At 40.2% G+C, this 23341-nt stretch overlaps 1 protein-coding gene across 1 annotated transcript; it reads right to left on the bottom strand.

Moving 5' to 3' along the window:
- Positions 1-67: 67 nt before the first annotated feature.
- Positions 68-21240, bottom strand: MAN1B1 (mannosidase alpha class 1B member 1). Its single transcript, XM_074924062.1, has 13 exons — positions 21037-21240; positions 18968-19076; positions 18188-18324; positions 16955-17115; positions 15237-15346; positions 13773-13958; positions 11011-11159; positions 10136-10324; positions 8975-9165; positions 7451-7571; positions 4779-4976; positions 4340-4471; positions 68-3478 (listed from the first exon to the last, which is right to left on the bottom strand). Exons 1-13 carry the CDS (start codon positions 21169-21171, stop codon positions 3275-3277), a joined length of 2022 nt encoding a protein of 673 aa, XP_074780163.1. The 5' UTR covers positions 21172-21240; the 3' UTR covers positions 68-3274.
- Between the last annotated feature and the right edge of the window lie 2101 nt (positions 21241-23341).

Raw genomic sequence — 23341 nt, 5'->3', positions numbered from 1 at the left:
TTCAGTTCTCAAAAAGTTCAGATATTAGATGCCAACTGTGCTCAAAGAAAATTGAATAGATGGATGGGACCAAACAGGTATGTATTTTTTTGAGCTGTGGCTTAAAGCCCAGAGTGTGAGACTGAGCTGTGGCTTAAAGCCCAGAGGGTGAGAGTTCCAAGTCCTACAGCTGTGCAGCACTCCATGGCTCTGCCCATACCCATTTCTGTTTCTCAGTGAAAACATAAGGGAACAGCATAGCTGAATGCACCTGGTTTGTTTTTTTGTTTATTTTAATATTTTCATTAGGCAAGGCATTGCTCTTGGGGGGAAACCAAGGCAGGACTTTGTGCAAAAAGACAAAATCAGTGGCTGAAGAGATGGCCTTTCTGCAACATCTGACTTAAGCATCCAAAGCATACACACCAAAATGGATTACAGACCCTGCAATTAAGGCTTTGATTCAAAGAACAACAGAGAACTTGAAAGAAAACTTTATAACTACATGCAAAGCTTCTAAGTTTCTGTTGTGCTGAGGCTGGGGAGGGAGTGTGTGTGAACACAGTGGAATTGAGATGGGCTGTAAAGCTCAAGAGACTACTCTGACATTGTTAAGGAAGTAAAAATAAATAAGCAATTAAAGTGACCTTTGCAAAAGAACAGGAAGAAGCAGATGACCTTTTATCAGATTATTTAGGTTTGTACCATTTCACATGTGATACAGGAGTCTGAAACAAGCATTTGTTCTCAAAGGTAGAGAGAGATGAAAAATCTTAACTTCAGATTTAAAGGATGAGGACAGTAAAGCCAAACTTTGCAAAGAGATTCAGTTTCCCAGGAAGAATTAGGTAGAAAATAAATCAGTTGGACCAACGGGCTCAGCTAAAAAAGTGTGTTTGGAAAGTGACAATTTATTCTTCTCTCCTTCCTTTTACTCATTATGAAATGGATGATTACTCTCAAGCCAACTATAAGGCAAAAAAATTATAACACAAACTCCCACAGTCCCACTGGTAAAGTTGATTACATTAAGACTAGTATAAGACAGATTTTTGATGAGCATTTATATGTATTCCACTTTCTAAGAAATCTCTTTGTTTCTTCAGTAGGGCTGCTGTACAGGTGAAACGCCCTACTCTGGAAGCTTTACAGTCCATAGCAAAGTCATTAAGGGTTCAATGCTACCTTCAACTGAAAGCACAAGGCCAAAGAAACACAAGTCAGCAGAGCCTGGGTAGTCTCACTGAATTTTTTTAATCTCCAGTTTTAAGCCTTTGGCTTTTAGCCAGAACTCAGCTCCTCAGAAACACAAACCTGGCTCCACATACAAAAACAATTAAGGTGTTTCCTCCCACATTTCAACAGCATTTTCCTTCTTCGCTGTTATGTCAAAGAAAACAAAAGTCTTAGGAGCAAATCAGTTGTGCAGAAAAAGGCTACAGCTACTGGATTCCACTGCACTCATAAGCAAGAAACTACTTTCCAGAGTTACTGGTGGCATGTGAACTGAAGTAACATCATAATTCTGCACAAACTGGTCATGTCTTGCAAATCCAAGGGTCCCTCTGATGACAGAAAAAGGTGCGTTTAAATAATTTGTAAAATTTCTCCATTTCCATAAGCCATCATTAACACATGGAATGATAAATGTGGTCCCAAGGGTAACTTCTGACTCCAGCAAACAGAATGGACCAGCATAAAACAAATAAAGACGCATCTTACTTTACAAATCAAAGGTTACAAATACTATAAAATACACATACCCCCCCCCCCCCAGCCACTGGAAAATTAACCATTACAGTCAGATTTATTTAATTCCACTTAGCAGCCTTAAATTTAGAGGGGACTGTACCTCACTGTTGCTACCACCCACCTGCATACTTCCCACCACTCCCATTACTGTGAGGGGAAAGGACATTTTGGTAAGAACAACCTCTTTAAGAAATATGAACAAGCACATTTCTGAGAACTTATCTGTGAATACAGGACTGTCCAAGTAGCTATAAAACCAAAAAGAAAAGCAATATAGAAAGCTGATTTCCAAATTTATGGTTTAAAAATCTATTTGCACATTAAAAAAAAAGAAAGATCCCAGGGCTCCCATACAATTCTTAAAAAAACCCTTGGTCTGCTCTGACTTCAAGCGACTGAATAGATTTCACTAATTCTACTGGGACCAGGAATTGTTGTAATACATTTAGACTGCCTGCTTTTAATGCTACCAATGAAAATGCTTCTACCCAAAGTAATTTCTCCACAGTCAAAAAAATTATGAACGACATTAACTTTGCTGTACAATTGTAAGCTTGTTTTGAGTCAACAAACACCTTATAATGCAGTATCTGGACAGGAAGGGACGGAAGGAGGCTAACTTAGAATTATATCTAATGTGCTCACAAGCTTTCCCAGTGCCCAACCTCAGAAAGCAGCTTTCAGTCAGAATACCTGAGTCTAACTGATGCAAATAATATATAAAATGCACGTGTAGTTTCACTTGCGTTTCACATTATCTCCTGCATTCCTGCAGATAAGTTACAAAAACTGCAATACCTCTACAAAATTATATACCACTTCTGAGCCAAACCAGCAGCAAATTCTCTTCCATCATTCATTTTAGCCACAGCCTGGACAGATTGTTCAAAGTGCTCTATAAAACTAAGACACTGTACAATAGATGCTTTGCTGCTACCTCCTTCTTCTAATGTGATGCAGCATAGCTCGGTAGTTTGGAATGAGATCAGAGTATCAGTAGCAATACTGACAGCTTTGCTTCTACCTGGAACATTACAGTTCTTTGTTTATTCCACTTACCACCTGAAACACTCTTCTTAAACCTGAAACATGTTCTGAGGAAGGAATGGCGCTGTAACCGAGTGTTTCAGTGAATCCAGAATAAACCAGAAACCTGTAGGCTTATTCCTTCTCTCCAGGGACAATCCTGTGCTGTAAGACAACTTGCTGCACTCCTGATATTTAACGAGCATTTAGTAAGACTGACATACGTGAGGTCTCATTCACCAGAGCCCTGTGAATGTCATGGTCCGCACTACAATTATTCTCTGAACCATATCATCAATACCAGGAAAAAACAGCTTAGTATGGCACAGCTTGTCCATCCCAGAACCAGGGATTAGATTTAAGACTGACATAACTTCTCCAAATCAGAGAAGCTTTCCCAAAGGTTTTGTTTGTTTAAGTCAAAAAAGGTGCAATATAGCATCTCTCCTCAAACCCTGAAAAGTAAAGTGACTTGAAGATAAAAATGCCACCATTGGAAGGTCTACTGACACCCAGTCTATGTTGGCACCCAGATAGGGAGTGGATGAGCTTCTGTGTTAAATACGTATTTGTCAAGGTTGATTAAGTCTATGTCATCTGAAAACAGCAGAAACATATATTTGAGTGTTTCCCCAAGGAAGAAGCTCTCCATCTTATCTCGTGGCTCTGGATTGCTGGGATTCTGGACATTGTTAATGGAAGTATAACCACCTGTAGGAACCTGCGCCAAAAGAAAGGAAGAGATTTTGTACATTTTGATAATCTAAAAATCAATTATTTTCACTTCTTAACATCCAGATGCACTTGGAGAAAATAAGTGCTATGAAACCAATCAGCATGTTTTTAATTTCAGACTTAGTTTTCATTTACGTATAAAACTTCAGTTATGAAAAAACTCTAATTGCACTTTAAAAGAAACTACACTAATAAAACGAATCAGAATGTCCATTTATGCTTAATTTAAAGAGGTATCACAAAGAACATCCCCTTGAAGTTTCTGGACAGAAATACAGAAAGTAACTAGTGCAATTTCTACATTAGAATTGGTCAAATTACTATACGTATTCTCTAAAGAACAGACAATGGATACTTAATGGCCACTGCAATCTAGGCCCCACTTTTACAGCATATCAGAGTGGTATCTTCATAAGCACTGTAGTCAGAATGAATATTCAAAACTCTGTTAAAGCACTAATGTTATTTTGTGGCAAATTTTTTTTTGGCAACTTCAACCAAAGGGTTCTTTCAATCCAGCCAGGTCCTTCTCAGCTTCTGAATTCTAAAGAAGATCACAGTAGAGATTCCAGCAACTTCCAAGAAGACATAAGGGCACTTTGGCAGTCTGCATGCAGCCTCTGCGTTTTACATTTTAAGCAATGTAATACCAGATCTTTCCCTGAATGTACCAAGTAGTATAATCTCAAACTGTAAGGCTTGAACTGAATTTTTCTGTGTGTTCTTATGAATTTCCCTACATATATTTGATGACTCTTGAAACACAGTAGGTTTCCAAAGTTCGTGTTAGAGAGCAAGTGAACAAATACAGTGCTGACAGAACAAGGTCATTATAAGCTGATCTTACCCGTGTGTATTTATTGAAGTTCTGCAAGATTTCCCAGCCCCAATCTTGGTATTTCTTATCACCAGTGAATCTGTACATATAAAAAAGGCTTTCCACAGTTTCTGGTCGCAGTAAGTTGTGTCTGTCTGCAGGCTGCAAGAGATAAAAAAGGCAAGAATAATTCAGACAGGGAATTTTCTCAAGGACACAGACAGAAAGAAAAAAAATAGTGATTCCCATGTCCACCTACTCCAGAGAGTTTATTATGCACAACTCAGCTTCTAAATACACTACAGGGGTAATTAAAAACAAAGGCTAGAGTACAGTAGAAAGGAAGGCAGCAAAAGAAGCAGCTGCTTCACAACAGAGCACATCACCAATAGCCCGCTAGGAGTTTCAACAGCAGAGCAGAGATACAGAAGAATCATCAAATTACAGTTCAGACCAACTATCTGTTCACCTTGATTTCCACATCTTTGTGGCCCTTCTGTGCATGAAGATTGAAGTGTACGATCTCCGGACTCAGGCCTGTCTCTACTTGAGCGTACATTTGGTAACAGGTTTCTATAAGGGCTTCAGCCAATTTCATATGATCAGCAGTCAATCCATTGTGAGCTCCCAGTGCCAGAGTACCAGGCAAAAAGCAAACCAAGTGATCCTGCAAGACAAGACAACTCTTACTCTAGACAAAATTACACAATAAACAGGTATTTGTGTGAGTATGCGTGTCTCTCTCTGTCCTATGTGTGTATCTCATTTTTTTCCCATTCCTTCTCTTCTTCAAAACACATTTCAGGTACCAAGAACTTGAGCATAACTTCTTACATTTGATGTAATGTACCATGAGGCAGGCAACATTACTACAGAGACATCACTAATTTGGAAAATTTACAAGACTCTGTTTGTATGTCAGGTTTCTGAAAAAGAGGTCTGAGGTCAGTGCAAGGGGGAAGAGAGTGCCTTTCGGTTTACCATAAGTATTCATTTCATACCAACCTATGGAGTCGGGTGAACAGGATCACCTAAAGGTTTCTCAATAAACACACCCAAAGGGACAACATAAGAGACACTGATCATCTGAATTTCATTTTTAAATTCTGAAATAATCTTAGCGTTATTGTAAGAGACAAAATCTGCAGAGATCCTTAGATACACTGATAAGCTTTCAAGCATATTTCTGCATGAAAGCTTGCCCCTTTCTTGCAACTTTGTTATTTGGGGTAGTAAAAAGCTATTACCCCAATAAAAGCTATTACCCCTCTACAGAACACCAAAGATGCAAGCGCACCATTTTTCTGGAGACTGGGATACACTCGGCTCCCATTCCCACCACTAGCTCTCCTAGACTTACTCTCTTGTTTACAGCCAGCTGAATGCCACAGATACCAGGCACCCTGAACAAAACATCTCTGGCTCGCTGTGTATGTATGGAAGACGGGCATCTGAGGATGATCTTATGAAGAACATTCCTGCTTGCTTTCCCAAGATAAAGCAGCAGAAATGAAAGCACCATAGGGACACTTCTTCCTTAGCTTTTACTTGCTACAGCAAACAATTTCTTCAAAGGACAACAGGAGTGGTATTACATCAAGAACTGTGACACATTTGTAAGCAATCAAGATTAATGTAGTTAACTTTCCAAGAAAGCTCAGTTGTCAAAGTCAGTTGAATCAGAAACCAGATTGTATAAAATGCCCAAAACTCATCTCCAGCAAAATTCAATTTGCAGTACAAGACTGATTGTCCTTCAGGGGCTAATTCACCAGTGGTACTGTGAATGTAAGAGTTGCAGATTAAGGTCACATATGTAATTTCAAATGATTCTTACCATTCCATTCAGTGTGAAAGCTCAGGTCTCATCACCCAAAAACACAGTAAAAACACTCCGGTGCACAAGCAGCACCTGTATGGACCTTTAAGAGCTTTGTCCAGTCCTAAAGGAAATGGTTGAGGGTGGTGAAGGTCAACCAAACACAGGGGACAAATATCCTCCACTTTTCCAGTTGGCCAGGGTAAGATAGCTGTCAGGCCTTTCAATCAATAATAATTGATTAAATAACCAAACTGTGACTCCCTGGAACTGAAGCAAGTGTACCAATACATGCAGAACCCTAAGCCAAATCTATCTGTCTGAATTCAATTCTGTCATTTCTTGGGATGTGGGAGCTCCCTCTACCAATCCAGTCTTGCTCACAGTAGGTTTGGAGAGCCTTTGAGAAATTCAGATGCAAGAAGCACATACTGAAAACCAGAACTGAATGCCTACATCAAAAAACCAAACAAGTCAAAGAATTCACTCAATCTCACTTCAGGTATTGAAAAAGTATGCGTGAGGCTACACATACATTAATAACACAACATTCATTTTTAAAAAAAAGCCACACACTCATACAATATTTGCACTTGCATGAGATCTTTAACTGAGATTTTAAAATGTCTTAAAGAGAATGGATGCACAGATTAAGAGCAGGGAGTTAAGATCAATCAATTTTCTCTACAGCAAACAGCATACTGTTTTACTCAATAACCCTACATGTAGGAAAAGAAACAGATGTCATGAATGGACAGAACCCTCCAAAATTATCACTTTTTTTTTTTTTTGACACAGTAACACAATATTAGATCACCTGCTTGTTTGAAGGTAAGTCTGAAAAGCCAGGTGTGCAAGTGTCCACATATATTTTTTAATAATGGAATATAAATAATACATAAAAATAGGCACTGCCTCAACAGTTTCAGACACTGGAATTTTATGACCAAAACAAAAGAAAATTTGACTCCAGCACCAAAATGTTCTGTCTCACAGGAACATAAATGAATTTACCAGAATAACTCAGAGAAGGCTGCTGGTTTACACAGGTGGCTGGTATCAACAAAGTAGTTACTCAGTACTGCCATCACACTGCCTATATATATATATATATATATATATTCTTGGTTTTTTGTTTGTTTGGGGTTTTTTTCCTTTTTCTTGCTTGCTTGGGTTGGGTATTTTTCTTTGGAGGGAGGAAGGGGGAAAGACAATACAGAAGCTCTGCATTTGCCTATCCATATGTTGATTTTTCTTTTTTTGGTGGTGGTGGTTTTTCTGTTTTCTTTTGTTGCCTTTTTAAATGCAGTTGTACTTCTTACCATCTTGGCACTGAAATGGCCATGAGCAAGCTCTCCTACAAAAGTAAGCTTCTTGGGTTGTGATCTCTGAAGAAGATGTTTTTTCACTCCTTCTATGGCTCTCATATAGTCCTCCAACAGTCTGTGAATTAAAATCAATCCCAGTTGGTTCACGTACGCACAGTCAGAACACATTTAATCACAGCTGATGTTCAGCATAATCCTTTTGGAGACTCTTATTTCAGTCTAAAGAACAATACTTAACCAAATTTAATGGAGAACAATATGAACCAAAATTTAACCAAAACTGACAAAAAAACCCTCAACTGGACATTAAGTAGTTATTGCTACCATGTAGCAATATTGGGTTTACTTTTCAAGTAATTTAAGTATTAAATTCAAGTAATTTAAGTATTAAAGAAGACATACTCCCCACTGTTTCTAGGCAGTAACCAGATTTTATTTCAGCAATCCTTAGAATTACAGTAACCGAAACCACAGAAATCTAGGCTGGCAAGATTCAATTAGATCAGGTTGCCTGAGGGCGTACCCAAGCAATTTTTTTAACCATCTCCATCCAAAAATGTAGTAGTATGACCTTTAATGAAGCATCACCCTCAGTGACCTTGAGCAGTCTTTTCCAATGTTTGACCACTCTCACTGTGAAGCATTGTTTCACAGTATTTAACTGGAATTTCCCTTGTTTCAGACTACTTTTATGTGGAAAAACTGCTGAACAATTTTATTTGAGGTTCACTAAATTCCATCATTCATGGTCCCAAAGACCACAGTCTCCATTTACAGTGAAGTGTGGCTTGGAAAAAGCAGTGACACAAACTTTCCTTGTAGAGATGCACCCATTCTGATATAAAGAAATGTCTCAGAGAAGCATTAAATCTCTTGACATGAACAAGTCCAACATAATTAGCTCATAAACAGACAAAAAAGTGCTTGAACTTTTTGTCTTTTTTTGGAGGAAACCTTCTTTTCCAATTCCTCTGCTCCTTGCAAACATTCTCTTACATTTACCCAGTGCAGGTAAGAGAAACATAAGAGACCTGAAGCAAAATTTTACAAAAACATCAAACTTCAGTCTCCTTTCTAAGAAAAATTATTCCTTATGGATTAAATCTCCCACTTCAACCATCTTGTGGGATTCACCTTTCCCTAACAAACCCAGAGAAAACACAGACATTGCTGGTGAAATGAAGTATCATCAGTATTTCAGAAGTGTATAATTATGCTCCATATCTACTGTAGACTTAATTCTCCTTTCCTGTTTGCAACACTCCTCACATTTGATGTGCTGAGGATGAAAATCTTTCTGAGGAGGAGAGGTTTTGAGACTAAGGCTAACTTCACGCTGTTTTTACATCAAAGTTACCATAGGTCCCTCTTGCTTGCTTAGCTTGCTTTTAAAGTCAGTGATATTTTCAGTCAACTGTTGGGCACATACATTATTTTTCTTTAAAGCAGCAAAATACAACAGAAAGTTTTACAGTTCATGTAATTCTCACACTGACATGAGAAGTGGAAAGAACTTACTCGTTTTCTTTTTTTCCACCCTGAATCCATTGCTTCAGCAAATACTCATAGTAGCTGTCAGCTCTGGCTCCCAGAGTGTAGACACCCAGGTGAGTGAACTGTCCGCTATTGGTGTTTATGAACATAGGCACTAGTCCATCATTTTTCCCTGAGAGGGTATGAACATGCTTCATCACCTCATCTACAGCTTTCTGAGTGAAAGAAAATAGTAAACATAAGTTACAAGTATAAATGATGCAAAAAACTGGGGCTAGTAACTTCAGGCTGATAACAAATCTTTAATTATTCTTCCTTAAATTAGCATCAGGGACATCAAGTTCAGCTCATGTAATATACTAAATACAGGATGTCAAACTTTCTGACTCTCAAAACATGATGCACTAGGTACATTTAAGTACTGTGACATAACTGTAACTATTTCCTTTCCTTCAAATAAACCCACTTGAAAACCAGTATGGCACTGGACTATGATCATATTTGCAAGAAGTCCGGCTAAAATAATAACTCCGTGAATCATGCAATAGCTTAAACTTCTTTATATAACTGCACAAAACTTGAGCTGTGGATACAGTTTAAAACAACAAAATGCCACCAAACAAAAAGACTGGAAAATATTCTCCTCTAATTATTTTTATTTCAACTAACTTTTCCTTATACTGTGACCTCCTGTCAGTGAATCACATTTTAGTTCCTGGCATGGCAACACCAAGGTTTTGTTCTTTGCATTTAGATAGTCATCAAGAAACCTCACATAGAATTCTAACAACATTAAGCAAGGCACAGTTTCACAGTCCTCAGTTTAGTTTAGTATTTTTTCAAAATCTGACAACCTAGTGTAAAACAAAAATGTCAATGACAAAAACTTGGAGGGGGGCAGTGGAGGGACGGTGGTGTTTGGTTTTTGTTGTGGTTTGGTTTTGCTGTTGTTTGGTTGGGTTTTTTTAAATCAAAAGCTGTTTCTGAGAAAAATATTTATTGACTTTTTGGTACTTAAGAAAATAATTGGAATTACTTTGTCTCTTTTTCTTCCCTCATCTAGAGTTTCAGAACTCATTTAGTGTCACTTAGAGACTACAGAGACCACATATATTGACAAAAGAGCCAGTGGTGGAACTGTAGAGAGGTGGAAAAAGAGAAAAACAGTGACTGATTCTTCCATACCTGGAATTTCTCATCTCCAGTGAGACGAGAGAGCTCCCTAAACTCGAGCTGAATACTGGTCACCTCTGCCACAGTGCTGTCGGATGTCCAGCGAGGTGGATGTGCAGTGCCACGGCCAATATTGACATCAGAATATGGTATCTTGGAGGGGGTCTTGAATGCTGGCATAAGCCTGTTCCCGATGTCTTTCTAAAGAAAATCCAAGAGCAGAGGACAAAACAACAAAGAAAACAAAAAATAAATACATACACACAGACCCCCCCCTTGAGATTTTCTTTCACCAAGCAGACAGAAGAAGAAAGAGTAGCAGCTTGGTATCAGATGGTGCAAGAAAGCCAAGAATTAAAGAGAGTCATGGATTTATTCACAGTAATGACTATATAATTACTACATTTAGTAATTACTAAATTACTAAAGTAAGAGTAAAGAATTTCTACCTTGTTCCTAGTATTGCAAGCCTCATTGGAGTCTGCAACCTCTATGCAATGTGATGCAATTCTGAAGTCATTGACTGAATCTAGCTAATCTAAATAGCTGGCTGATGCTGTTAAAACACACAGAAAGGGCAACAAATGACAACTATTACTCTCTGCTAACCATTTATTTCTACTTTTGTTTCATGAACTTTATTATGGTCAGCTCTTAATCAACAGAAAAACAGGCATATAAGAATGCCTGACAAAACACAGCAAGGTTCTGAGGTTATCCAGAAAACAAAAAGAAGTGCAGGCTTAAAAGATTAATGATAAAACCCTTTCCCACCACTTTAAATATGCAACTTAAACAGCAACATTTAACTTTCTGATGAATCTTGCCTTAACTACGTCCAATACAGAATACATAATCTAGTTTCATCTCTAAGACTAGTCACTCACAGCTTTTTCCAGGAAGAGGCTATCTCCAGAGAGATGGTAGGTGCTCAGCAAGCCCCCCAGGATACGAATAGTGCTCTCAAAGAGGTTTACATCCACATTTTTATCAAATACTAAATCGTTTGCTACCCATTTTCTTGCTTCTTCAAACTCTGCAAAGCATAAAAGGTAGTCCAGTTATGAACTTTTGGCATGTTTCAAACAGACTAGAGACATTAGTACTCCATATATCCATGACAGTTACTTATATCTGTCTAAAGGGATCACAGTTTTAGGTGGAAAACTAAAATAGAGCACATGGTAGGAGAAGTTTGACTATCATTGGCTTAATTCTTATTCAGCGGACACCACAGATGCATACAGACAAAAATACCCAGTAAAATAAAAAGTTTCTAATAGTCTAAAAAAAGAAATTGAGGCATTCTTTATTAAAACTGTCGAGAAATTGAGATCTTTTAAGTCCATCCATTTGATTTGTCAGACAATTAGTTACACTTCCACAAGAGCTTTCTGAACTTTATCATGAAACCTATTTAAACCAAAGCTGTTATCTACCATAACAGGTAACATTTAACGATAACATTTTCAGTTAACAGCCATTAACACCTCTAGTCTAGCAATGTCCTGGGGAGCCTGCCTCCTACTTCAGCACCTAACCCTAAAATCCCAGCAGTCTGCCATTTTTTGTCCAGAAACAAAAGTGGTTGTTATCACTCTAGTACTTCAAAAAGGAATGTAAAAAACCATTTTAGATTCAAAAGTCAGCTTATCAGCAGTATCACTCAATGACTGTTTTTGCACAGGGTCTAACTCCATGGTGGATGTGAGTTAGCTCATGCCTTTAGCTATAAAGGCTAAACTAATCTTCACAGAATCACAGAATCATCGAGGTTGGAAAAGACCCTGGAGATCATCTAGTCCTTCCGTTCGCCTAGCACAGTTCCCATCTACAGCATATCCTTAAGCTCTAAATCGACCCGACTCTTGAACACCTCCAGGGATGGGGACTCCCAACAACCCCTTCTGTAAAGAAATGCTTCCTAATATCTAGTCTGAACTTTCCCTGGTGCAACTTGAGGCCATTCCCTCTTGTCCTGTCGCTTTCTACTAGGCTAAAGAGGCTCAAACCCAGCTCTCTGCAGCTTCCTTTCAGGTAGTTGAGGAGGCTGAGGGGAGACTTATCACCCTCTACTTCTCCAGACTAAACAATCCCAATTCCCACAGCCGCTCCTCACAAGACATGTGTTCCAGACCCTGCACCAGCTTTGTAGCCCTTCTCTGGACATGTTCGAGTAACTCTATGTCCTTTTTGTAATCTTGAACTATCACACATGCCAGAAAGGTGAGCAGGTGCAGAACAATCAGTTTCCCAGAAATGGAAGGTATTCCACAGAAGATTAACTCTAAAGCAAAAAGATGCCTCTATGTCCTCATGAGAAAAAAAAATGGTTTGGGTATCGGGTAAATACTGGATGTTGGGTAGACTGCGAACCACAGAAAAATCTCCACTGTCAGATGTTAGCACTATGCAGCAGTACAACAGAAAAGGTAAGGTCCTCTTTCACAGAAGCGTTAGCACTGATCAGCTTGCAAGAAAGACTGGCAATCTCAAATAGAACTTTAATTTAGATAGCATTTGTTATTCAGAAAAAAAAAAAACAGGAGCTTTCTAAGGCAATCAGCAAAAGAAGTGCTTTAAAATATGAAGAAGCCTTCACCAAGAACCCATTTCCAACACATCTAAATTACTAATAACTTACTTTAAAAGCTCTATGCAGTTCACAATTAATTTTTTATGAAAAAAAAGCAGCACACTGTCAACTTTTTGAAAGATTCACTGCTCAGGCCTAGAGCTGCAGACATGATATAGAGTTTTTATTTCATTTAATATTTTACACAAACTTCAAAGGTGAAAGAGACAAAATCATAAGAGACTTTGACAGTTTATTGTCCCCTTACTAGCAGCTCTGTTCCTCCTATCCTGACACTAAAAAAAATGCATGATGAAGTCTACAAAGGTAGCTATCTACAAAGGTTAAATAGATACAGCTCCAAAAATTTTTAAATACCACTAAGAAAAACACTGCACAACAAAAAAACCCAAAACAACAACCAAAAACCCCCTAAGTACTGAGTAAGCAAGTTTTTTACAACAGAATTGCACAATTTTTGGCTTAGTTTTTAAAATCTGTTTGAAAGTTTTCTAAACTAGTCACCTCAAGAATAACTGAAAAAATACAGATATCAGAGCAGTTCAGGGAGGAGGTACTGAACACTCCATCTATTGATTCCTTACAGAAACAACCTTCTTAAATCCAGGTATGAAATACTGCTATTAGGTGTGATAAAAAACAACCAAGCTTACAGACTGACAGGCAGAAAGCCTACAGTGGCTCTACCATGGTACACAGATAGCACTAGAGTTTTAGTACAGAAACAAAAATCAGAAAGCTTAGAAACACCTTCCTCAGTTTCTAGCAGACATATCCTTTGTTATATGTAACAGTGGATTATTTTTTTTCTGGCTCAAAATTCTATTCCAAGAAAAATGGTTATTTAATATAATTGGGGGGTTTATTATATTTATTTTTATACATACTGGTTTTATATATATATATATATATGTATTTACCCTCACAGGTAAACAAAAGTTATTGACCACACGCAGTAAATATTCCCGTCACTGAACTCTTAACGTGTACTGCCTGAATGGAAAATAAGCAATTATTTTAGAGGGGAAAAAATGGAGGAGGAAAAAAAATTACCTTCTTTTAAGCCTAAAATCCACATGGTATCCAAGGCGTCAATTAAGGTAAGCCCAAGTCCAAACCACTCGCTGTAGGACTTGGACAAGGGCTTCAGCTCATCATGGCCCCAGGCAAAATCCTTGTACCCTTTCCAGGCGTGGCGGAACGCTTCTATCACAGCCACCTGCCGCTCGGTTATGGGCACTGCAAAAGGAAACGGCACCTTGCTCAAGACTTCTGCAGGGGAGTTATGCAGCTATACCAAACACCATTTTGCTGCATTCTACACAAAATAAACTTTCTTCTGAGCTAAACAATCAGTGTAATGGAAAAAACATCCTTAGATTTTTCTTTTCAGTACAGCCTTTCCTCTGTGGAATAACCAGTCAATGTTTCTGGTCAGCAATTCAGCCAGATGGAAATAGAGATCTCTCCCTGGCAAAAAAAAAAAAGTCACTTTGGCAAATAAAACATTAAAATAATCCCATGCACGACTGTTACATGAGTATCACTAAAGCTCAACGACCTGAAAGTCAGGAAACAGTTGATTGCTTATATCAACTCTAATTCTGCCGCCGAATACATATGCTTAACAATTCAATCCTCAGCTAACTTACCATTTATTTTCCTCCCTGTCTTATTCATTGCCATCTGCTAAATTTAAAATCAGTTATACAAAATAATTTCTCTTGAACTTTTCATTTAACACAAAAAAGGAAGAAAATATACATTTTTCCATCCTGGGCAAAGCCATACCTTTTACCACGGTTCTACTGAAATTTTTGCTCTCAATTTGCCATAAAATTGAGTTTATGTTATACATCCAACACCAAAAATTTCAAGCCCATTAGCTGAAATTTTTCAAAATTATAAACAAAGATTTCTAGAGTGTGAAACACCAAGCAGCATAAGTAACCCCTGTATATTAAGCCAGAACAAGCCAAATACACCACACTGTAATGTGCCATGTTTATCATATCAGAACTTCCTCATACGAGCCCTGAAAGCAGAACAACAAGTTCTTTACTCCACAAGGACAGCAACTGCAAAAACAACTTCTCCAACCTTCTGTGGAGACTTAAAAATAGTTCATTTTAGTTCAGGGAGGAAGTCACTTTCCCTATATTTGCAGAACAAAAGGAAAACCACAGCTGAAAAAGGAAACTGTCCCTTCCAAGCCCTCTCTCTTTAGGCTGTCCCTTCCTGGAGAAAGGATGGGAATGTCTACTTTCTCCCAGAGGCTCTATTTCAAAAATTCGTCACTAAAATTTATTTGCAAATTCTGAAGGCTAATAAGCGTGAAGGCTGTCATGGTGGAATAAGGACACTGAAAGGCTTGGATGTTCTAGGTAAATAATCTTTCCCACACTTTCTGTTTTCCTTAATTAAAATAGATAAATAAATAGATGCGTGGGGAGGAATTGCACAACTTCAGCCATAAAAGTGAACAGAAATAAAGGTATAATTAACTGTACTATTTACCTGGTTCCTTCTGGTCTTCAGCTTCCACAGATAAAGGTTTTTCTGGTTCCTTTATTTTACTAGATGGAGGTTCAGTGCTTTGGTCAGGTTCTATCACTGCTCCTCTCCAGCTTCAAATACAAGGGATTATAATTAAGATTTAATTTGATCACAGAAAGTCATGCAAATGAATGAGATATCTCTGCATTTCCTTTTTCTCACAATACTTTGATAAAACAGCAGTTGGATTTTCTATTAAGGTTCAAAACAACTATGTTGTCCACTAGATAATTTTTCTGTTCAAAGAAAGTAATTTGCACCAGGGAAATTTTACTGGATTAAGAAACGTGTCTTACAGGCTATTGGAATTTCATTAAATAACTTAGCAATGTAATTTAATAAAGAACTTCTAAAAACAATTAAAATACTTCTAATGCAGCATTCTCAGGTATTTTGTTATCTACCAGTTCTGAAATGATCACAGGAGCTACTAACACTAAATAGCACCAAACAAGTGATCATCATCAAAAAATCATGAATAAGCATAAAGGAATAGCCACTTAAAGTCACTTAATGCTTTACTAGCATGGGACTCATGGGACTTCCCTACCACCACAGATGCATACATCAGTTTTTACAGGTTTTTATTAATGTCCTGAAGTCTTTCAGAACAGACATCAAGTCAAAACAAGTTCATATCAAGATCAAACAACCTTGACCATGCTGTTTAATATACAGATATATTGCCTCTGAGTTCATGATATGCCTCCTAAGGGAACAAGACTTACAGGACCTTTAAAGTTTTTATTGTTTACAGTCAGTATATCTTATGACTGACACAAATCCCATAATTTCCTTTCTTACGTTCATTCTTTAAATCTGTAACTAGTCTTCACTATACTTTCATTGCTCTCCTAAGTTTTCCTGTTACCACCCGTTCAACTCTATGAGTTATAGCAGAAGGCACAGCATAGGAGTAAAACACTTCAAGTCATTCTGAGAGATTTCAGGTAACACCAACAGCCAAAATGCTGATGCAGGCACAGTTCTGATGCTATGATCAGCTCAGCTGTGCCAGCGCTGAAAAGGACACAAACATATTTAAAAAAAGGCTGGTGTTCCAAATCTTAAGAACCTCTGTTGAACTTGTGGTAGTCGTTTCTATATCCAAATTACACCCCTCCAGTTATTCCTAAATCAAAAGATTTCAATCAATAATATCTTAGGGAACAACTTAATATAATCATAGCAGCATAGACCCACTGTAAAAGATACTACTGTAACTGCATAAAGGGTCTTTGAACTGTATGATTAACCTTTTGTAAGAAAGGAGTAAGCACATCTTGTACAGTTACATGCATACAACTACATACACATCTACAGCTTCTGCCAGTTCAACTTGGGCTTACCGTGCTTAGTGGCATCATACCTATAACTAACGCTGACACTGATATATCTTCCAAGGCTGGCCCAGGACAAAGACATTTGTGACTGTATTATTGTACTGATAAATCAATATCTACTACAAAATAAACAGTGGAAACCTAAAGAATTCTGTTGAGCATTAAGAGTGTCTAAGTGCATTAGAAATACAGACAGCCTTGGCTCCAAATCCTCTGCAGTTCTATGATGCAAACAGTAAAAATAGGAAAGCTGCACATTCATCGAAATTAAACAAATTAGCCTAGCAATATTAACACCTGCCAGGCCAGACTGTAACTTGCTGGAAACGCCTCTACCTGATAACGGATTTCTCAGTTTTCTCTTCTTTATTAGCCTGGATTGGCTCTTCTACAACCTTGCTGATATCATGTCGGGTCTTCAGCCTCATATCCCTCCGTGCTGGCTTGTTCTGAAGATTGGAAGGACCACGCCGAACATGAGGTGGTTTTGGTGGCTTCTGAGAAAATAAAAGAAAAAAAAAAAAAAGAAAGTGCTTGGTATGTTGCACAGATGGTAAAATTCCAAACCATAAATCAACAGCATTCCAGTGTTAAACATAACTCCAGATAAATCTTATTTTGATATCATATCAGCATACAAGTTCTGCCCTGAATGGAAGGTATGCTAAAGACCTTAGGTTTTTGTTTGTTTTAAACTTCTGGTAAAATTATCCAGTTCTTAAACTCACGCTGATAAATTACTTCTAAACTACCTCTACTGCTACCAGTGTTTAATTTTACACAAGGCACTACCAAAAGATTGTAAAGATATTTGATTCCATTTTACTAGGCACAGTAAATTTTTTATCAGAATTAGCAAAAAGCATCAGGGAAAAAAAAAGCTTACACGGCTATTGTTAGATAATACCAAGAATTACTATACAAGTAATACATGTACATTTGTGCAGAGGGAAAGATTTAACACAAAAATTCATATTAACTGGAAATCCCAAAATTCATGAGGTAAATACACAAAGAGCAACACAGTAACCAGTATTCCTCTACCACACTAATCCACACAGCCAGTTCATGTTTCTTTCCCATCACATCCCCCATAAATGTAACCCTTCAAAACCTAATAACATCTGTTCTGTTTGCTGCTATTTTTCAAGCTTGCAGAAAAGCTATTTTAATTCAGTGTGACACTGACAGTATCCTACGACTCATATGCAGCCACGACTCTCTTTAGGCTCCTCACAACAGCAAGACTGATGTCCAGAGCACTCCAAGTCCAAACAAATTAATTGTAGCAGGAAAGTGAAGCCTCAAGTAAAAGGTCACTGTGACTTAAAGTCCTGGCACTCTTAGATATATCAGTGATTAGGAAATAGTATACTGAACACTTACATATAAAAAGTAGAGCCAAGAAATACTATACCAAAGCCCTCCCTGAGAAGAGAGCATTCCACTCAGAGCAGACTTTTACAACAAGTTGTAACTCCTTTCTCAACAACTGCTGAAACCAAGCATTATTTGCAGCTTTCACAAACTCTTTGGTAGCTTTATAAAACTAATTTCTTCTCATAGTACCTGTGGTGAAAGCTCTGGGTATTCTCCAAGGTTGGCATCTGCTTTCTGGGGTGCTGGTAGAACGGCTGGATTTGCCAGCTTTAATCCAGGAATTTCTGGTTCTGTTCTTTGATCATCCAATGATTTGTTTGTTAGACCTAGACACACAAAACTGCTCAGCACAAGGAATCAACAGTTTAGGCTCCAGCTAGAAATTTATAAGTTTGCTGTATTCACATACAAGATGCACCTCCAAAAAGTGTTTCCATTCACAAAACATTGATAAACACATACAAAGTGTCTTTTGGTATTAACACTCTCCCAAATATACAAGGAGGTTGCTGAAATGCACATGCTTCTTTTAATTGCTATTATTTTAGCTTCTCAATATAGGCTGTAAGATAATATCAAAGGCAAATGTGCCTTCATATTGTAGAAAAGCTTGGAATTTCTAATCTGATGGACAATCAAAACGAGGAGAGGATTATCTTATTTTACTGTTTAGGTTCGGGTTACCACTATCTACAAACAAACATCATAAAAAAAACCCACTCACAGCCTCCAAATCTTAACCAACTAAACCAAAACACTGCTCTAATCAAAATAATAAGAAGGGATATGAAAAATATTTCTGATTAAGCAGAAACATTGAAACGTCATATAAAAATCATCTCACAGCTGTGCTTTAATGGATACACCCAGTCATTGTCAATAAAAATTAAAACTAGTTATAAAAACCACAACAATCTCTTAAATATAACACCACATTCTGGTAATTCTGAGCCATTACAGAGCACATACTTTTCCATGGTTCCCCCATGCTTGTGTATGAAATGACTCCACAGACTGCCAAGAAGGCAAACAGGAAGAGAATTATGCTCCGCTGTAGTCGAGACAGCTGCTTCCATTTCTTTAAGAGAGAAAACAAGTAAAAGAAAGAATATTTAGCATGACATTAAGATCCAACTCAGTCAAAAATAAACTCTTATTGGTCAGAGCAAGAAACACAAAACTGAGCAGGTTTAATTTTACCCTCTGTTTCCAACTGCAGACATCCATTGCTTATCTTCTTTGATGACAGAGAAAACAGAAAGACAGCATGCTAGCAAGCTCAGAGAAACATCAGAGTCATCTTCTGCAAAAACCTGAGACTACCAAGTGCCGAGATTCCCAGAGAGCATCACCCACAGCGCGCTGATTTTCATCACAACCTCTGCTGGCTGACCTGCGCATCTGCCCAGATGTCAACTGGGAAATAAGCCAAAAGCCTCTGTCCTCCCTTCTGGCTGGGGAGGTACTGCAGAACACACATGCAAAATATGGAACAGATAAAAGTGGTAGGAAAATTTAAAATGTTACTGCAGCAAAGAAGGCTCAAAATAAGATAAGCACCACTCACTGGACAAGAAAATCCAGGCATCCTGCCTCTGACAAACATGTGTAACCGTCACACAGAACAGGTGCTGCCACCACAAATAAAGTCACCAACCCGCAACAATATGAAAATGAAGCAGACCAAGAGAAGAATGAACAAGACAAACCCACAACGTTTTCAAGTTTAGTTCTGGGCAAAAATGTGGTTTTAAAACTGAAGTATATACAACAAAATCACTAAAAGTCAGACAGCAAATACTACATTAGCCTGAAAGGGAAGTTTCCTCCATTTAGAGAGAGAGCAGTTAGAGCTAAACATTAACTGCTAAATTACCATTTTATAGTTTTCTAATAGTCCTATCAGAATTCACCAGAGCAGCATTTTGCTTCTGATGGCTAGTTTCAGCATGCAGAGAGGGCTCTTCGGTGCCAGTGCTACGCTCGGGAACAACCTGCAGTTTCCTACAAACCACTCTACACCGTCCAGCACTTCCCACAGTCATCATCCAGAGGCTGCAATGTTTCAGCAAAGAACCGGCAACGTGCTCCCATTGCCGAGCTCCACAGCACACACTTCCTGATTTCCTCCCTCAGCGCTGACAGCACAGTAATCCCGGACACCCTTCCCCACGCACACCACGAGGTGCAGATCCCACTCCTTCACCTTCGGCTCTACCAGCACAGCAAATCATCTCCTAACTGCAGAAGGATGCTTGAAACCCAGCAGCCCCGTGTTTCCTAAGGGTAGGATGGGAAGAGGCATTGACTGTGGTGTCTTGGGCTGGGTAGGAATAAGGCACAAGAATTCATGAGGACATTCACCACCATCTTACTTTTTTTTTCCTGACAAAGCATAAGGATAAAAGGAAGGGTGGAACCTCGTCTTCTATTCCCACATTGCCCTAGCTATTAATAGAGAGAAGCTGCCCTACTGTGTCCCTAGAAAAGTTCTCCAGACACTTCACCTGACCACCTGTAAACCTCTATAGGTGGCTATCTGCAACAAAGGTTACCTTCTACCTTCCGACTCATACTTTCCCACCCTGCCTCTCCAGCCCAAGACTCCCACCCGCTGTAAAGCTGCCTGCCCTCCCCCCATCCTCCAATTTCCACACAGCTTCGTTCACAAAAATTAAGATATAACTTAGAGCACCCTCAACCAGCCTGCACTCCACAAAGCCCTACTAGGTGGAGAGCTGCCACCTGAACTGCTGAGAACAGATCCCCAGCCTGGGGCCACCCCCCCCACAAAGCCCAGGGTATCCCCATCGCCAAGTGCCCACAGCTCAGAACGCGGGGTCCCCAGCCAGGGCCCTCAGTACACAGTCCAGCTGCACCCAAGCCCAGAGACACCCCTCACCACTCACTCCCTACAGACCGTCCCCGCCAGCCCAACAGTGCTCCCTCACTGCCAGGTGCCCCCTGCTCCCCACCCGCTCCAGGCCGGGTCCTCCCCTCACGGCCCGGGTCCCCCGCGGCCCGGAGCCCGCCCTCACCCGCCACCAGGAGCGCCGCCTCCAGGCCTTGCTGTTATTGTAGCCGCCGGCCCCCACCGCCTCCTCCGGGCTGAGGGTGACGGAGATGAAGTCCCGTCGCGGCGGCGAGGCGGCGGCGGCGGCAGCCGAGTACATGGCGGCGCCTCAGGGGCCGCAGCCCGCTCGCCCGCCACCCCCGTCGCCGGCCGCCATGATCCCGCACCTCCCACCACCGAGCGGGACGGAGCGTCCGCTTCCGGGTGCCGCTCTAGCCCGAGAGCACTTCCGGGACTCCATGGCGCCGCTAGCAACAGCCGCGCCGCGCCCTAGCAACGGCGGCCGCAGGGCCGGCCCGGCGGCGGCGGGAGCGGCGGCCCTCGCGTGGGGGCCCGTCCTCCTCACGGCGGGCAGCGGGGCCGCAGCCGGGGCCCTCGCTGCCTTACGCAGCGCTGAGGCCGCGGGGCCGCGCACCGCCCACCCGCGACAAGCGCCGAGCGTGCCACGGGAGGACGCAGCTCTTGGCGTGGGCTTGTTCCGAGTCCGAGCCATGCCACCGGTCAGCCTGGCACCGGCGCCTCTTTCTGGCAGAGGGTTGGTGGTGGTTGCCTCTTCCCCCTCGCTATACCTGCTCTCACAACACAGCTGTGCCAGGACTTCAGCTGCCCGAGCAGGAAATGAGACATAAGGAGAGGCTTTTCCTGGGTTGTGAGATTATAATATAGAGACCAGTCACAGAAATGTGGGCATGAAAGAAACATAAATGGAAATGTGCATGTAGGACGTCATCAGGAAAAACAACTCGATGAACAGAAGGGCCGGCACACTCCCATCAGTCGAGCTCGGGAGGGCGCAGCTCCCACCCAGCTTGGGAGAACCACACGGGGTAAGGCCACGGCCCCAGCCACGCAGCAGAAGACACTGTGCCCCAACAGGAGGATGCACCAGACACCGATGCTCCTCCTGACAGTCCGCCCGGTAGGTGAGCACAGCAAAGGAAAACCCCAAACACCTGTTGACTCCCAGAGGACTGAGAAAGCTGTCTAATGTTGTTATTGCCTTCCAGGGAGAACCCCAGGGACAGCCATTTGTCATCTGGCAGCCCCTGTCCTTTGCACCACACACAGAGTCCTGGGCAGACAACACAGGAACACCTTCCTGAAAGGAGACAACTGAAATCTGTGAGGGGATGTGTGAGAGTAGGTGAAAAGCAACTTAAGCAGTTGTGTAAACCCTTGTGCAAGATCTGGGAGTGAATTTTGGTACTCAGCAGGATCCACTTTTCCCACACAACTCCTTCCCTCACCTGCTTCTCCAGACGCAAGCCCTTCATCATTCCTTGTGCAAACAGTTATCTGCAGCTTCACTGCAGAGGACGGGGGGAGATCAGTGGGGTCAGAGGAATAGAAAAGAGCACTGTTTAGTAAGGTACACATTCAGAGCCACAACGTAATGGTTATTACAAAGCCAGTTATTTCTAGACCAGGTTTAGTTCAAAATGAAAAAGAAAGCATTGAAGCAGCTGCTTTAAGACTACAACTTTAAGTGCTGGCATTGAACTGACCTTCACTTGTGTCAAACTGTTCAGTTAACATGCATCATTTGAGCCTTTAAATTTGGAATCCACCTCACACTAGATTTCCAGATAAAACTGAAAATTCAGTGTTTTTCTGAGCATTCTGTGATTGAAAACTAAGCAAACAAACAATTCTGGTGGATATGAGCACTCCACTTAAAGCAGAGGAACAATTTAAAGGAAGCCTCAAGCATGCATTCATTTTTAATATTTATTTTCTTATCACAGGAAACTACTTATTTATGTACCTTAAAAACACATCAAAACCCCCAGCAGCTTTCACATGGGTGCCAAGAGAGAAACATGGGGTGAAATAGGGAAGGGAAGGAAGAATATCTACTTCTGACCTTTCACGGGTTCAGCACTAAACCCCCAAAAGAGCACAATCTGTTATTTGTGAAAAATCACTAATTTCCCCTACTGCTTGTTCTATAAATAGAGCCCTGTTTAAAAAGAGCCTGTCAATGGGAAGCCAAATAAAAGTTGCATTACAGTGAGTGCTCATTACCTACACAACAGCTGCGAAAGCCTGACTCAGATCCTTATCACTCAAATTACTTTAAATAAAACAAATTCCACCTACAATTAAACTCCCTTCTCTCAGTAAACAGAGTTGAAAAACTTGGAAAAAAAATTAAAACAGGATTGCAGGCAAGAACAGAGTCTTCTGTTTTCTGATGAAAAAATTACATCCCACCATGTCAAACTCCTTCAGGAATCACCCTCTGCTGAGTTCCACATCCTGTACATCTG

Source organism: Athene noctua, chromosome 20 (genome assembly GCF_965140245.1).
Source record: "Athene noctua chromosome 20, bAthNoc1.hap1.1, whole genome shotgun sequence".
Taxonomy (NCBI): domain Eukaryota; kingdom Metazoa; phylum Chordata; class Aves; order Strigiformes; family Strigidae; genus Athene; species Athene noctua.
Note: the sequence above shows the minus strand (reverse complement) of the source record. Positions and strands in the feature narration are given on the sequence as shown.

Coding starts and splice junctions, on each gene's coding strand:
- MAN1B1 (XM_074924062.1), bottom strand. CDS start 21,171: ATGTACTCGGCTGCCGCCGCCGCCGCCTCGCCGCCGCGACGGGACTTC. Junction 9,166..10,135: donor CTGGAGATGAGAAATTCCAG/GTATGGAAGAAT, acceptor TCTTTCACTCAG/AAAGCTGTAGATGAGGTGAT. Junction 3,479..4,339: donor ACTTCAATAAATACACACGG/GTAAGATCAGCT, acceptor CTTTTGGCGCAG/GTTCCTACAGGTGGTTATAC.